General features: G+C 41.3%; 1 protein-coding gene across 7 annotated transcripts in view; it reads right to left on the bottom strand.

Annotated features, from left to right (window-relative positions):
• LOC115209098 (intraflagellar transport protein 27 homolog) overlaps positions 1 to 15,476 on the bottom strand; it is a 64,379-nt gene that overhangs the window by 12,969 nt on the left and 35,934 nt on the right. The window contains exons 5-9 of one of the 7 annotated variants that reach the window (XM_036501528.1): positions 12,559 to 12,676; positions 10,623 to 10,732; positions 9,011 to 9,121; positions 8,839 to 8,850; positions 4,601 to 4,616 (exon numbers count right to left, since the gene is read on the bottom strand). In XM_036501528.1, coding sequence (XP_036357421.1) covers positions 9,023 to 9,121; positions 10,623 to 10,732; positions 12,559 to 12,676 — 327 coding nt within the window. In that variant the 3' untranslated portion in view covers positions 4,601 to 4,616; positions 8,839 to 8,850; positions 9,011 to 9,022. The other 6 variants (XM_036501524.1, XM_036501523.1, XM_036501529.1 and 3 more) reach the window with 6 other exon arrangements.

Raw genomic sequence — 15,476 nt, forward strand, 5'->3', positions numbered from 1 at the left:
TAAGGCCTTCCATTTTCAGGTCTTGTTGGTTTTGAATAGTCATTGATGCTTATTCTTTTATTTTACTTCTTTCAGTCATTTGACTGTGGCCATACTGGAGCAATACCTTGAAGTGTGCTTTAGTCAAACCCTGGACTTTTTTTTAAAACCTAGTACTTATTCTATCAGTCTCTTTTGCAGAACTTCTAATTTACAGGGATGTAAACACACTAACACCAGTTGTCAAGCATGATGGGGGTGCACACACACACGAACAAACAAACAAACATACACACACATGACAGGCTACTTTCAGTTTGTGTACCAAATCTACTCACAAGGCTTTGGTTGGCCTAAGGCTATAGTAGAAGACACTTACTTAAGGTGCCATGCAGTGGGACTGAACCCAGAACCATGTGGTTGGGAAGCAAGCTTCTTACCACACAGCCACACCTGTGCCTATGTGCTTTTTAGTTAGGAATGTTGGTCTAATGCAGTTCAATTTTCACCACTGGAAAGCAGTGGTCCATATTACTCTGGCTTCTCTCTTTTGACCTGTCCAACATGGGAATCTCTATCAGAAGCTTGTGCGCCACTGGCACAACTCTTAGGGTCATTGAGGCACAGATGCCTCCACACTGCAATAAGGACTGGACTTTGTGGTAGTATTTTCCAATAACTTCTCAATTTGCAAACTAGCTCGTTAAGAAAATCTCAGTTACTATGTTGAAAAGTAATGTTTATCACCACGGATGTTAAATAATGATGAGTATGTTGTGAATATAAGAAATAGGAACCAATGCCAACACCAATTTTTTACCAGCATGCTAAAGGTAAAAATGGTTCATTTGATAAAAAAACATTAAGGTCAAAACTATTGAAAAGGTTGCAATAGAAATTTTACCCATGAGTGTGTTATATTCACGTGATCACGTGACCAACCAGACCATCAGATGTTGTTACACATCGCTGGTCACAATGCGCTCGCATTGTTTTTTAGCCTTTGAATGACGCCACCCCGCTGGCTAAGCGAGCAGGCCAACAGAAGAAAGAGTGGTGAAAGAGTACAGCAGGGATCACCACCCCCTACCAGAGCATCGTGGAGCTTTTAGGTGTTTTTGCTCAATAAACACTCACAACGTCTGGTCTGGGAATCGAAACCGCGATCCTGCGACCGCAAGTCCGCTGCCCTAACCACTGGGCCATTGCGCCTCCATGTGTGTTATATTATAAGGCACAAAAAGAAAATGACTCTCCCCAGATACAACAGAATATGCTTCAACACACGAACTCATATAAAGAATCTTGCAAACCAAATCCAAAAACGAAACTTTATGGTAAATATCTTTTCAATACATTCACACAGCCCAACACTAAGACAAATTATTCTTTCCTACTTTAGGCACAAGGCTCGAAATTGGGCGGGGGAGAGGCAGTCGATTAGATTGATCCCAGTATGCAACTGGTACTTAATTTATCGCCCCTGAAAGGATGAAAGACAAAGTCAACCTCAGAGGAATTTGAACTCAGAACGTAAAGACAAAAAATACTTATTTCTTTATTGCCCACAAGAGACTAAACATAGAGGGGATAAACAAGGACAGACAAACGGATTAAGTCGATTACATTGACCCCAGTGCGTCACTGGTACTTAATTTATCGACCCCGAAAGGATGAAAGGCAAAGTCAACCTCAGAGGAATTTGAACTCAGAACGTAAAGACAGACAAAATACTTATTTCTTTATTGCCCACAAGGGGCTAAATATAGAAGGGACAAACTAAGACAGACAGAGGGATTAAGTCGATTACATTGACCCCAGTATGTAACTGGTACTTAATTTATCGACGCTGAAAGGATGAAAGGCAAAGTCAACCTCAGAGGAATTTGAACTCAGAACATAAAGACAGACAAAATACTGCTAAGCATTTCGCCTGGCGTGCTAACATTTCTGCCAGCTCACTGCCTTTACACTAAGACAAATTATTGAAACAATATACATACCAGAGGCACAATTCATACACTCTCTTAACAGAAAGTATGAACGCAACAACAACAGCAGTGGAGGCGCATTGGCCCAATGGTTAGGGCAGCGGACTCGCGGTTTCGATTCCCAGACCGGGCGTTGTGTGTGTTTATTGAGCGAAAACACCTAAAGCTCAACGAGGCTCCAGCATGGGGTGGTGGCGACCCCTGTTGTACTCTTTCACCCCAACTTTCTCTCACTCTTTCTTCTTGTTTCTTGTCCCCGACTTCCTACGCAACCGCTGAACCTGGATGCGCATTCATCCATGCGATGCTCTCGGTGTTGGGGGTTTGACCTGCTTTCTCTTCTGCAGGTCTTACGAATAGCAAAGGATCACGTTTCGGACTTCTCCCACTTCAGAGGCGTGATCTTGCAAGCTCTGGGACGAAGACCGCTTCGCTCAACAGCAACAGCAACAAGAGCATCAGTACCATCACCAGCACTGCCACCACCATCACCAGACGATGGTCTAGACATAATTAGCTCATTACTGCCTACACAAAAACATATAATTTCACACGATTTAAGGCAGTATGACATTGACTATCATAATGTAATACAATATAAAAAAAACAAACAAAATTAACCTATTAAACATAAGTGACAGTATGTGGACTGGTTGTTAAGGTGTCACACTCAAGGTCATAATATCAGTTTCAATTCCTGGACAGGGTGGGGGTGCTGAGTATTTGAGCAAAACACTTCATTTCACATTGTTCCAGTCCACTCAGCTGTAAATGAGTCACTATGTATGTATGTATGAATTATCAACATCATGGGTTACGGGGACATACACAAACCAACACCAGTTGCCAAGGGGTGTTGGACAAACAGAAACAAAAACACACATACAAATACACACACACACACATATACAACAGGCTTCTTTCAGTCTGTGCAGGCTTTTGCCTGGCTGGCTCCTGTGATACCGTCCCACCCATGCTAGCATGGAAGGTGGAAGTTAAACAATGATGATGATGATGATGATATCTTTTATATTTTACTTGCTTTGGTCATTAGACTGCAGCCATGCTGGCGCACTGCCTTGAAGTTGTTTTAATAAAACAAATTGACCCCAAGACATTTTTTTAAGCTTGGGGCTTATTCTATTGTCTCTTTTGCCAAGCCACTAAGTTATGGGGACATAAACCCACCAACAACAGTTGTCAAGCTGTGGTGGGAGACTAAGAGAAACAAACACACACACACACAACAGGCTTCTTTCAGTTTCCATCTACCGAATCCACTCACAAGGCTTAGTTTGACCCGAGGCTATAGCAGAAGGCACTTACTGAAGGTGCCATGCAATGGGACTGAACCCAGAACCATGGAGTTGGGGAGCAAGCTTCTTACCACACAGCCACACTTATTAATATTATATATTAAAGTTTAATAGGCACCAAGCTGGCATACATAGTTAGCATGCCGGGTGAAATGCATAGCCGTATTTTGTCTGTCGTTACGTTCTGAGTTCAAATTCCGCCAAGGTCAACTTTGCCTTTCATCCTTTCGGGGTCGATAAATTAAGTACCAGTTATGCACTGGGGTCGATGTAATCGACTTAATCCCTTTGTCTGTCCTTGTTTATCCCCTCTTTGTTTAGCCCCTTCATCATCATCATTATCATCGTTTAACGTCCGTTTTCCGCGCTAGCACGGGTTGGACGGTTCGACCGGGGTCTGGGAAGCCAGGGGCTGCACCAGGCTCCAGTCTGATCTGGCAGTGTTTCTACAGCTGGATGCCCTTCCTAACGCCAACCACTCCGCGAGTGTAGTGGGTGCTTTTTAAGTGCCACCTGCACAGGTGCCAGTGGGGTCTGGCATCGGCCACGATCGGTTGGTGCTTTTAACGTGCCACCGTCACGGAAGCCAGCCAAGGCGGTGCTGGCGTCGGCCACGTTCGGATGGTGCCTTTTATGTGCCACCGGCACAGAAGCCAGTTGAGGCGGCGCTGGCATCGGCCACGTTCAGATGGTGCTTTTTATGTGTCACCAGCACAGAAGCCAGTCGAGGCGGCGCTGGCAACGGCCACGTTTGGATGGTGCTTTTTATGTGCCACCCTTCATCATCATCGTTTAACGTCCGCTTTCCATGCTAGCATGGGTTGGACCCTTGTGGGTAGTAAAGAAATATATATATTAAAGTTTGTTTTCATATCAAATCATATTCAAAGACAGTTTAACATTAAACGGAAAATTTACTGTTAAATATTTTTTACTCAGTATTTTTCAGTAGAGTAAACATTTATTAAATTTTGTAGACAGCATCTTCAAAATTTTGGCTAGTTTGTCTTCATCAGACAGTCTATGGAGGCAGGCAATCCAAAACTTTGAAGTCACTGCCAGTAAGTTCTTTGAAAAATTCATCTGTAAATATGTGTGTGTATGTGTAGGCGATATCCTTGTAGATATCACAAATCATAAACAGGATTTGACTTCAACCCCAGACACTTTTCTACTTGAAGATGTTTGGATCATCTGCAAAGCCGGATTTTCCAATTCATAGGAAATCCTATCACAGGATATACTAATTCTTCTGTAAAAGAGTGGCAATCACCATTTATTTATTTATGTATGTATGTATGTATGTATGTATGTATGTGTGTGTGCGTGTGTGCATGCGTGCGTGCATGTATGTATGTATGTATGTATGTATGTATGTATGTATGTATGTATGTATGTATGTATGTATGTATGTATGTATGTATGTATGTATGTATGTATGTATGTATGTATGTATGTATGTATGCATGCATGCATTTGTATATATACATATGTGGTGGTGACGATGATGATGATAATTAATACATCCATGCATGCATGAATACATACATACATACAATGTATGCAAACATGAATGCATGAGTGTGTGTGTGGATGGGTACTTGTATGTAAACATGTGTATAAAAATAGCTTGGATAAATATTTGTAATGAGACATGATAATTAGTGCTGTCAACATACATGAGTGTGTGTGTGTGTGTAAATAAATGTCAAGTCACAAAATTAAGCTAAACCCAACATACACACACACACACACACACACACACATGTGACCTAAAATGGCGATCATATGTTGAAATCCCCAGTTAACATATTTCCTCGTAACTCTGCACTTTAGAAGGCAAGTGGAATAAAGGAATTCCTTACTTGAAAAACAAGCATTGGTTAACAATAATGGCTTAGAAATAAGTATTCATCCAACCCTTACTGACATGGAAAACCAGATGTAAAACAAACCAACAACTACAAAAAAGTAGACTAACTAGACCGTGTGTATGTGTGTGTTAGCTGAAATTTATAGAAAAACAAAACACGAAGATAGGTTTATGAACAACAACCAAGTGTATTAATTTGAAACTCGGGAAAAATGAATATATATTCTTTTCTTTTTATTCTTTTACTTGTTTCAGTCATTTAACTGTGGCCATGCTGGAGCACCACCTTTAGTCGAGCAAATCAACCCCCAGGACTTATTCTTTGTAAGCCTAGTACTTATTCTATCGGTCTCTTTGCCGAACCGCTAAGTGACGGGGAAGTAAACACACCAGCATCGTTTGTCAAGCGACATTGAGGGGCAAACACAAACATATACGCACATACACACACACACATATATACCACGGGCTTCTTTCAGTTTCCGTCTATGAAATCCGCTCACAAGGCTTTGGTCAACCCGAGGTTATAGTAGAAGACATTTGCCCAAGGTGTCACACAGTGGGACTGAACCCAGAACCATGTGGTTGGTAAGCAAGCTACTTACCACACAACCACTCCTGCGCCTATATATATATATATAATATATATATATATACATACATACATACATACATACATACATACATACATACATATATATATATATACATATATATATATATATATATATATATATAACATGTATCCGGTGTAAGCTATAGACACATAAGAGGTGCAACAATATCAAAGGAAGGCTACTGGGAAGATAGTTTTTGTGTGTGGCTTCCATTACATACCATGGGGAAAAACTAGAAGTAGTTGATAGCGTCCGTTACCTAGGTGACCAAGTCAGTAGTGGGGATGGGTACTCTGAGAGTGTAGCTGCTACAATGAGAATAACCTGGGCAAAGTTCAGAGAGTTCCTACCTCTGCTGGTGACAAAGGGCCTCTCGCTCAGAGTAAAAGGTAGACTGTATGACGCATGTGTGCAAACAGCCATGCTACACAGCAGTGAATCATTGGCTGTGACTGCTGAGGACATGCATAAGCTTGCTAGAAATGAAGCTAGTATGCTCTGCTGGATGAGTAATGTCAGTGTGCATACACGAAAGAGTGTAAGCGACCCGAGAGAAAAGTTGGACATAAGAAGCATCAGATGTGGTGTGCAAGAGAGATGACTGTGCTGGTATGATTGTGTGTTGCATATGGATGAGGAGACCCAGCAAGCCAAGTGAGACCGTAACCGTGGCTTATACCAGTGCAGCATAACCGGCCCAATCTGTAAATATGTGTGTGTATGTGTAGGCAATATGCTAGTACACATCACATATCATAAACAGGATTTGACTTCAATCCCAAACACTTTTCTACTTGAAGATGTTTGGATCATCTGCAAAGCCGGATTTCCCAGTTCATAGGAGATCTTATCACAGGATATACTAATTCTTCTGTAAAAGAGTGGCAATCACCATTTATTTATTTATTTATTTATGTATTTATGTATGCATGCATGTATGTATGTTTGTATGTATGCGAATGTATTTGTATATGTACATATGTAGTGGTGATGATGATGATTAACACATCCATGCATGCATGAATATATATACATACATACAATGTATGCAAACATGAATGCATGAGTGTGTGTGTGGGTGGGTACTTGTATGTAAACATATGTATAAAAATAGCTTGGATAAATATTGGCAATGAGACATGATAATTAGTGCTGTCAACATACATGAGTGCGTGTGTGTGTAAATAAATGTCAAGTCACAAAATTAAGCTAAACATACACACACACACACACACACACACACATCTGACCTAAAATGGTGATCATATGTTGAAATTCCCAGTTAACATATTTCCTTGTAACTCTGCACTTTAGAAGGCAAGTGGAATAAAGGAATTCCTTACTTGAAAAGCAAGCATTGGTTAACAATAATGGCTTAGAAATAAGTATTCATCCAACCCTTACTGACATGGAAAACCAGATGTAAAACAAACCAACAACTATAAAAAAGTAGACTAACTAGACCGTGTGTATGTGTGTATGTGTGTGTTAGCTGAAATTTATAGAAAAACAAAACACGAAGATAGGTTTATGAACAACAGCCAAGTGTATCAATTTGACACTCGGGAAAAATGAATATATATTCTTTTCTTTTTATTCTTTTACTTGTTTCAGTCATTTGACTGTGGCCATGCTGGAGCACCGCCTGTAGTCGAGCAAATCGACCCCAGGACTTATTGTTTGTAAGCCTAGTACTTATTCTATCGGTCTCTCTTGCCAAACCACTAAGTGACGGGGAAGTAAACACACCAGCATCGTTTGACAAGTGACGTTGGAGGGCAAGCACAAACATACACACACACACATATATATATACGAAGGGCTTCTTTCAGTTTCCCTCTACGAAATCTGCTCACAAGACTTTGGTCAGCCCGAGGCTATAGTAGAAGACACTTGCCCAAGGTGCCACACAGTGGAACTGAACCCAGAACCATGTGGTTGGTAAGCAAGCTACTTACCACACAGCCACTCCTGCGCCTATATATATATATACATACATACATAAATACATACATACATATATATATATATATATATATAACATGTATCTGGTGTAAGCTATAGACACATAAGAGGTGCAACAATATCAAAGGAAGGCTACTGGGAAGATAGTTTTTGTGTGTGGCTTCCATTACATACCATGGGGAAAAACTAGAAGTAGTTGATAGCGTCCGTTACCTAGGTGACCAAGTCAGTAGTGGAGGTGGGTGCTCTGAGAGTGTAGCTGCTACAATGAGAATAACCTGGGCAAAGTTCAGAGAGTTCCTATCTCTGCTGGTGACAAAGGGCCTCCCGCTCAGAGTAAAAGGTAGACTGTATGACGCATGTGTGCAAACAGCCATGCTACACAGCAGTGAATCATTGGCTGTGACTGCTGAGGACATGCATAAGCTTGCTAGAAATGAAGCTAGTATGCTCTGCTGGATGAGTAATGTCAGTGTGCATACACGAAAGAGTGTAAGCGACCCGAGAGAAAAGTTGGACATAAGAAGCATCAGATGTGGTGTGCAAGAGAGATGACTGTGCTGGTATGATTGTGTGTTGCATATGGATGAGGAGACCCAGCAAGCCAAGTGAGACCATAACCGTGGCTTATACCAGTGCAGCATAACTGGCCCAATCTGTAAATATGTGTGTGTATGTGTAGGCAATATGCTAGTACACATCACATATCATAAACAGGATTTGACTTCAATCCCAAACACTTTTCTACTTGAAGATGTTTGGATCATCTGCAAAGCCGGATTTCCCAGTTCATAGATCTTATCACAGGATATACTAATTCTTCTGTAAAAGAGTGGCAATCACCATATATGTAAGTATGTGTGTATGTGTATGTATATATTTGTGTATGTGTGTGTGAGGATGTATGCATGTATGTGGAGTGTGTATGTGTGTGTGTGTGAGAAGATGCATGCATGCGGAAAATGTGCATATGTGTGTGTGTGAGGATGTGTACATGTATGTGGAGAGGATGTATGCATGTGTTTGGAGAGTGTGTGTGTGTGTGTATATGTGTGTGCAGATGTAAGCATCTATGTCTATGTGGAGAGTGTGTATATGCGTGTGTGTTTCTGAGGATGCATGCATGTGTGTGTGTGAGAGAGCGGATGTATGCATTTATGTAGAGAGTGTGTGTGTGTGTGTGAGGACGTAAGCATGTATGTGGAAAGTGTGTGTGTGAGAGAGAGGAAGCATGGATGTATGTGGAGAGTGTACATTAATGTGTGTTGCGTGTGTGTGTGCTTAAGTGAGACTACTGAAATGTTCTAAAGAAGCTTCATATTTCTTGGTGAAACTCAACGCCAGATGCTGGAATGGGTTGTCGATGTTAACCATGTCTTTCTGGAAGAAGAAGGAGAAGAAATGAAGGAAACAATGGATGAATGAAAGAGTGAAGAAGAACAAGAACTTCACATAAATAAATTCATAAATTCCCAGTGACGAGTTTGGTATTAAGACTACTGGTAATTTCATGTAAAATACTGATTTGATGACCTCAGGATGCTGAACCTTTCAGATGAGATGACAAAGGACCAAGATATCTGGCCCCTTGCTGTACTCCAGAAGACACTTGTACATGGTGCCATTCAGTAGGACTGAACTTGAAACTACATGGTCGCAAAGCACGCTTCTTAACCACACAGCCATGCCTGCGCTTATCAGGGTTTTTTTCTTTTCTTTCTTCTATATTGTATATTTGTATTATTGGCTCAAATCCTGCAGAGGACAGCTTTGCTGTTCACCTTTTCCAAGCCAATAAAATTAACACAGAGTAATTACTGGTATTAAAGCAACCATGCCATCCCTCTAGCCAACATTTTTGACCGTTTATCAGTGTCTATCATCATCATCCTTCAAAGTCCATTTTCCATGCTGAATTAAGTTGGACAGTTTGACTGGAGCTGACAAGCTGGAGTGCTGCACCTGGTTCCAATCTGATTTCGCTTGGTTTCTACAGCTGGATGTTCTTCCTAACACTTCATTTTATGCTGCTCCTCTCCACTCAGCTGGCAAAAATGTGTAATCCTGCAATGGGCCAGACATACAACACTAGCATCAGCCATGGCTGCAATCTTACTTTAGTTGCTGGGTCTTCTCAATCACAGCATATACGTATAATGTATATATACATATCCCTCTCTCTTTCGGAGAGGCACAAGCACCTACACACACATATACACACACGGCAGTAACTTCCGCCTGCCGAATTCAATCACAAAGCTTTGGTCAGCTCGGGGCTATAGCAGAAGACACTTGCCCAAAGTGCCACGCAGTGGGACTGAACCCGAAACCATATAGCTAGGAAGCAAGCTCCCTAACCACACAACCATGCCCATAATTTCATTAAACTAATTTTCTGTCATTTATGACTTTATATCTTTATATATATATAAACACACGCACACATATATTTGTGGACTGGTTGGTGTTAGGAGGGGTGTCCAACAATGGAAACCATAATAATCTTATGTGATATTCTACATAAGTAATTCAAGTTTTAAAATAATTGTTATTGTTTAGCTTGAATGTCACTCTAGTCAAATAGATTTATAATAAAAGGCATTCCAGCCTTGCCCATCGCCCCCTTTTTGGAAGATATACACAATTAATTCTTTTATGTGTGTTCTTCGATTTTTTTTTTATTTTTACAGGAGTGATCTGATGGAAATTTAACTGCTATTTCTTGCATTTCTATCTGGCCAAATGACCACACACAGATCTCTGCTGAACCAGCTCTGGTGTTAATTTGGCCAAGATCAGATACAAGATATACAGGCCAAGTAATTAACAGCTGATGTAAAGGGCAGATGAAGTTGGGGAGAACAGGTTAGAAAATACTTACCACAGAGCATTCACAGAATTCAGCTTCATATTTCCTGGCAAGTCCTTCACCTTCCTCTTTAGATATTTTCCGCTGCTCTTCCAGGTCAGTCTTATTGCCAACTACAAAACCTGCAGTTAAGGAACAGACAAGATAGAAATGAAACATTAAGGTGGCGAGCTGGCAGAAACGTTAACATACAAATATACAAATAGAAACATTAGCACGCCGGGCGAAATGCTTGGCGGTATTTCGTCTATCTTTACGTTCTGAGTTCAAATTTAGCCGAGGTCGACTTTGCCTTTCATCATTTTGGGGTCGATTAAATAAGTACCAGTTATGCACTGGGGTCGATATAATCGACTTAATCTGTTTGTACTCTCTGGGTTTAGCCCCTTGTGGATAGTAAAGAAATACGTATTTCGTCTGCTTTTACGTTCTGAGTTCAAATTCCACTGAGGTCAACTTTGCCTTTCATCCTTTTGGGGTCGATTAAATAAGTACCAGTTATGCACTGGGGTCGATATAATCGACTTAATCTGTTGTACTCTCTGGGTTTAGCCCCTTGTGGATAGTAAAGAAATAGGTATTTCGTCTGCTTTTACGTTCTGAGTTCAAATTCCACTGAGGTCAACTTTGCCTTTCATCATTTCGGGGTCGATTAAATAAGTACCAGTTACACACTGGGGTCGATATAATCGACTTAATCTGTTTGTACTCTCTGGGTTTAGCCCCTTGTGGATAGTAAAGAAATACGTATTTCGTCTGCTTTTACGTTCTGAGTTCAAATTCCACTGAGGTCAACTTTGCCTTTCATCCTTTTGGGGTCGATTAAATAAGTACCAGTTATGCACTGGGGTCGATATAATCGACTTAATCTGTTTGTACTCTCTGGGTTTAGCCCCTTGTGGATAGTAAAGAAATAGGTATTTCGTCTGCTTTTACGTTCTGAGTTCAAATTCCACTGAGGTCAACTTTGCCTTTCATCATTTCGGGGTCGATTAAATAAGTACCAGTTACACACTGGGGTCGATATAATTGACTTAATCCGTTTGTTTGTCATTGTTTTTCCCCTCTGTGTATAGCCCCTTGTGGGCAATAAAGAAATAAGATAGAAATGAAACAGTTTTGCAAAGCAGTTCCAGCGTCAGTTATTTGGCTTCAGTGATTAAACGCTGACTTATTCAACATCAGACGTTTTAATCTTTCTCATCTCCTCTTCCTCTCTCTCTCTCTGCATATTTCTCTGTATGTATAAGAGGAGGGTAGAAGTAATGTTTCTTTCTCTCTCCCACTCTCTCTGTTCATGTACATGAGCATCTATGTATATATGCCTGCCTCACTTGCCTTCTCTTTGTTTATGTGTGTGAGCATATTTCCCTTTATGTATATGAGGAGAGGAAAAATGTTTATGTCAGTCATGTTCAATTAATAAATTATAATCTCCCTCTCTCCTTCCCTCCCTCTAATTCCCTCTCTTTCTCCCTCTTTCTCTCTTTCTAACTCTTCCTCTATGTGTGTGAGCATCTATATTTATATCTAATGTCTCTTTCTCTTCCCTCTTGGAGAGAGTGTGTGTGAGAGAGAGAGTGTGTGTATGTGTGCGTGTGAGAGAGAGTGTGTGTATGTGTGCGTGTGAGAGAGAGTGTGTGTGAGAGAGAAAGAGAGAGAGAGGGAGAAAGAGAGAGACAGAGAGAGATAGTGTGCGTTTGCCTCTAGTGCCAAAATGTACTGTTGCCCAAACTTTTATTCAGGATGAGGTATTATAGTTTTTTTGTCCAGTTTATGCAAACTATCAGTTTTAGCCCTAACACACTGACAGGATTCATGCCACACATTGCTAACTGATTACTATATTGTAACAAATTTCACAATGAGTACGATATGATGAGCCAGTGGAAAAGAAGCTACAAATAGTTACAGTTCTAACCAATATTCCAAATGTATGTTTACTTACAAATAACAGATCCTTTGGGGTTTTTCTTAAGAATTTGTTCCAGATAGTTGTTACATTCTTCAAATGATTTTGTGTCTGTAATGTCATAGAGTGCTATCACTAATGAGGCATTTGAATACTGAAATAAATCAACACAAGAATTAATACAATTAAAATAAGATAATTACAATAATTGCTGTTATTATTATCATTATTTCTGAAGGTGGAGAGCTGGCAGAATTGTTAGCATACCAGGCAAAATGCATAACAGTATTTCATCCATCCTTACATTCTGAGTTCAAATTCTGCAAAGGTTGACTTTGCCTTTCATCCTTTCAGGGTTGATAAAATGAACACTGGAAGTGATGTAATCGACTCATCTCCTTCCCCGATTCAGATGTCTTTATGAAGCTGCTGGAGATTGTGGTCAAACATTGGCTGGAGAGGATTACTGCTGGAAGGCTATATATGTGGTAGCTGGATTTGGCACCTTACCAAGATTCATCCGAATTCCACAAATCATTTTCTTTTTAAACTGGGTATGATGAAACTCTTCTGCAAGGGGAGACAATAATTCGTTTCTTTATTACCCACAAGGGGCTAAACATAGAGGGGACAAACAAGGACAGACAAACGGATTAAGTCGATTACATCGACCCCAGTGCGTAACTGGTACTTAATTTATCGACCCCAAAAGGATGAAAGGCAAAGTCGACCTCAGAGGAATTTGAACTCTGAATGTGGCGGCAGACGAAATACGGTTACGCATTTCACCCGGCGTGCTAACGTTTCTGCCAGCTCGCCGCCCTCGGCAATAATCTCCCTGTCTCTCAAACAACAAACAACCCAATCATGTTTTAAGTGGAGAACTAGAAACAAAGGACTGCACGTGATCTTTCACATTGTAATACTACTGCTAATATGTGTTTCTATACTTAGTTGTTACATTCGGGCTGTTACATACCAGCCAAATTGACTACATCCTTACAAGGCAAAGGGAGAGATGGCTGCTTATAAATGCCAAAACCTTCCCAGGTGAAGAATGTACCCCACAACATAGACTGGTAGTTAGTGACTTTAGGATCAGGACTAGGAGGACAACCAGAAGACGACAAATATGGAGAAGAAGGATCTGGAAGCTTAAAGATCCTGCAAATGGACAGAGATTTAGGGACATATTACTTGAAGCCTCTGACGAAGTAGAAGGGGATAGAGCATCACAGGGGGTAGAAGACAGCTGGACGTTTCTAAGGGACAACCTGCTGAGAGCCTCTGACCAGATCTGTGGCTGGTGCAAAGTCCCCTCTCGACCTAGAATAATGTGGTGGTGGAACAATATTGTAGACAGGGCTATTAGAGAAAAGAGACAGGCTTGGAAGGTCTGGAAAAATGGGGTAGCAGGGGATTGTATCAGACTGCCAAAAGAGAAGCTAGGAGACAGGTTTATTTAGCCAGAGGGGAAGCAGATAAGAAAAAATTTGCCAATGTTCTGCGCCGTGAGGACCAAAGACTGGAGGTGTTTCGTGTTGCAAGACAGTGTGTGAGAGAGAATCGTGATGTGGTAGGAGAGAAGTGTGTTCGCATGGAAGATGGTTCACTTGCGCTAAATGAGGATGCAAAGAGAGAGGTTTGGAGATGCCACTATGAAAGGTTGCTGAATGAAGAAAATGAATGGGATAAAGAGAGTCTGCCGAATGTTGACCCAACAGAGGGACCAGCTATCCAAGTTGATAGTTCCGTGGTAGCTAAGGCAATTAGAAGCATGAAGACAGGGAAAGCCCCAGGCCCATCAGGAATCACTGCAGAGATGCTCAAAATGTCTGGTAGTGTCGGCTATAGCCTAGTCACCCGTATAGTTAATCAGGTGATACACAAAGGGGTCATACCCAATGACTGGTGTAGCAGTATAATAGTCAACTGCTACAAAGGTAAAGGTGATGCCCTAGATACAAATAACTACAGAGGTATCAAGCTGCTGGACCAGGTGATGAAGGTTACGGAGAGGGTCATAGCCCAACTAATTAGAGAGAGAGTTAGTTTAGATGAGATGCAGTTTGGGTTTGTGCCAGGGAAAAGTACTACTGATGCTATATTCCTGGTAAGGCAGCTGCAGGAGAAATACCTAGCCAAAGATAAGCCCCTGTACCTGGCTTTTGTTGACATGGAGAAAGCCTTCGACAGGGTCCCCCGATCCCTTATCTGGTGGGCAATGAGGAAACTAGGGATAGATGAATGGTTAGTGAGAGCTGTGCGGGCCATGTACAGGGACGCCGCTAGTAGGGTGAGGGTTGGAAATGTGTACAGTGAAGAATTCCGGTAGAGGTAGGGGTCCACCAAGGCTCAGTACTCAGCCCCCTCCTATTTATCATAGTCCTCCAGGCAATAACGGAGGAATTCAAGACAGGATGCCCTTGGGAGCTCCTCTATGCTGATGACCTTGCTCTAATTGCTGAGTCGCTATCAGAACTGGAGGAGAAGTTTCAGGTGTGGAAACAAGGATTAGAATCGAAGGGCCTCAGAGTCAATCTAGCTAAAACCAAAGTCGTAATCAGTAGGAAGGTAGACAAATCACAAACACCTTCAGGTAGATGGCCCTGCTCGATCTGTAGAAAAGGTGTAAGTAGAAACTCTATAAGATGCACCAAGTGTAAGCTATGGACACATAAGAGATGCAGCAATGTCAAAGGAAGGCTAACTAGGAAGATGGTTTTTGTATGTGGCAGATGCTCAGGAACAATAAACACTGAAAATGCTCTGAGACCAACTTCCGTCACTTTCCAGGGAGAAAAACTAGAAATAGTTGATAGTTTCCGTTACCTAGGTGACCAAGTCAGCAGCGGGGGCGGGTGTGCTGAAAGTGTAACTGCTAGAGTAAGAATAGCTTGGGCAAAGTTCAGAGAGCTCTTACCTCTGCTGGTGACAAAAGGCCTCTCGCACAG

Source organism: Octopus sinensis, linkage group LG3, assembly GCF_006345805.1.
Source record: "Octopus sinensis linkage group LG3, ASM634580v1, whole genome shotgun sequence".
NCBI lineage: Eukaryota > Metazoa > Mollusca > Cephalopoda > Octopoda > Octopodidae > Octopus > Octopus sinensis.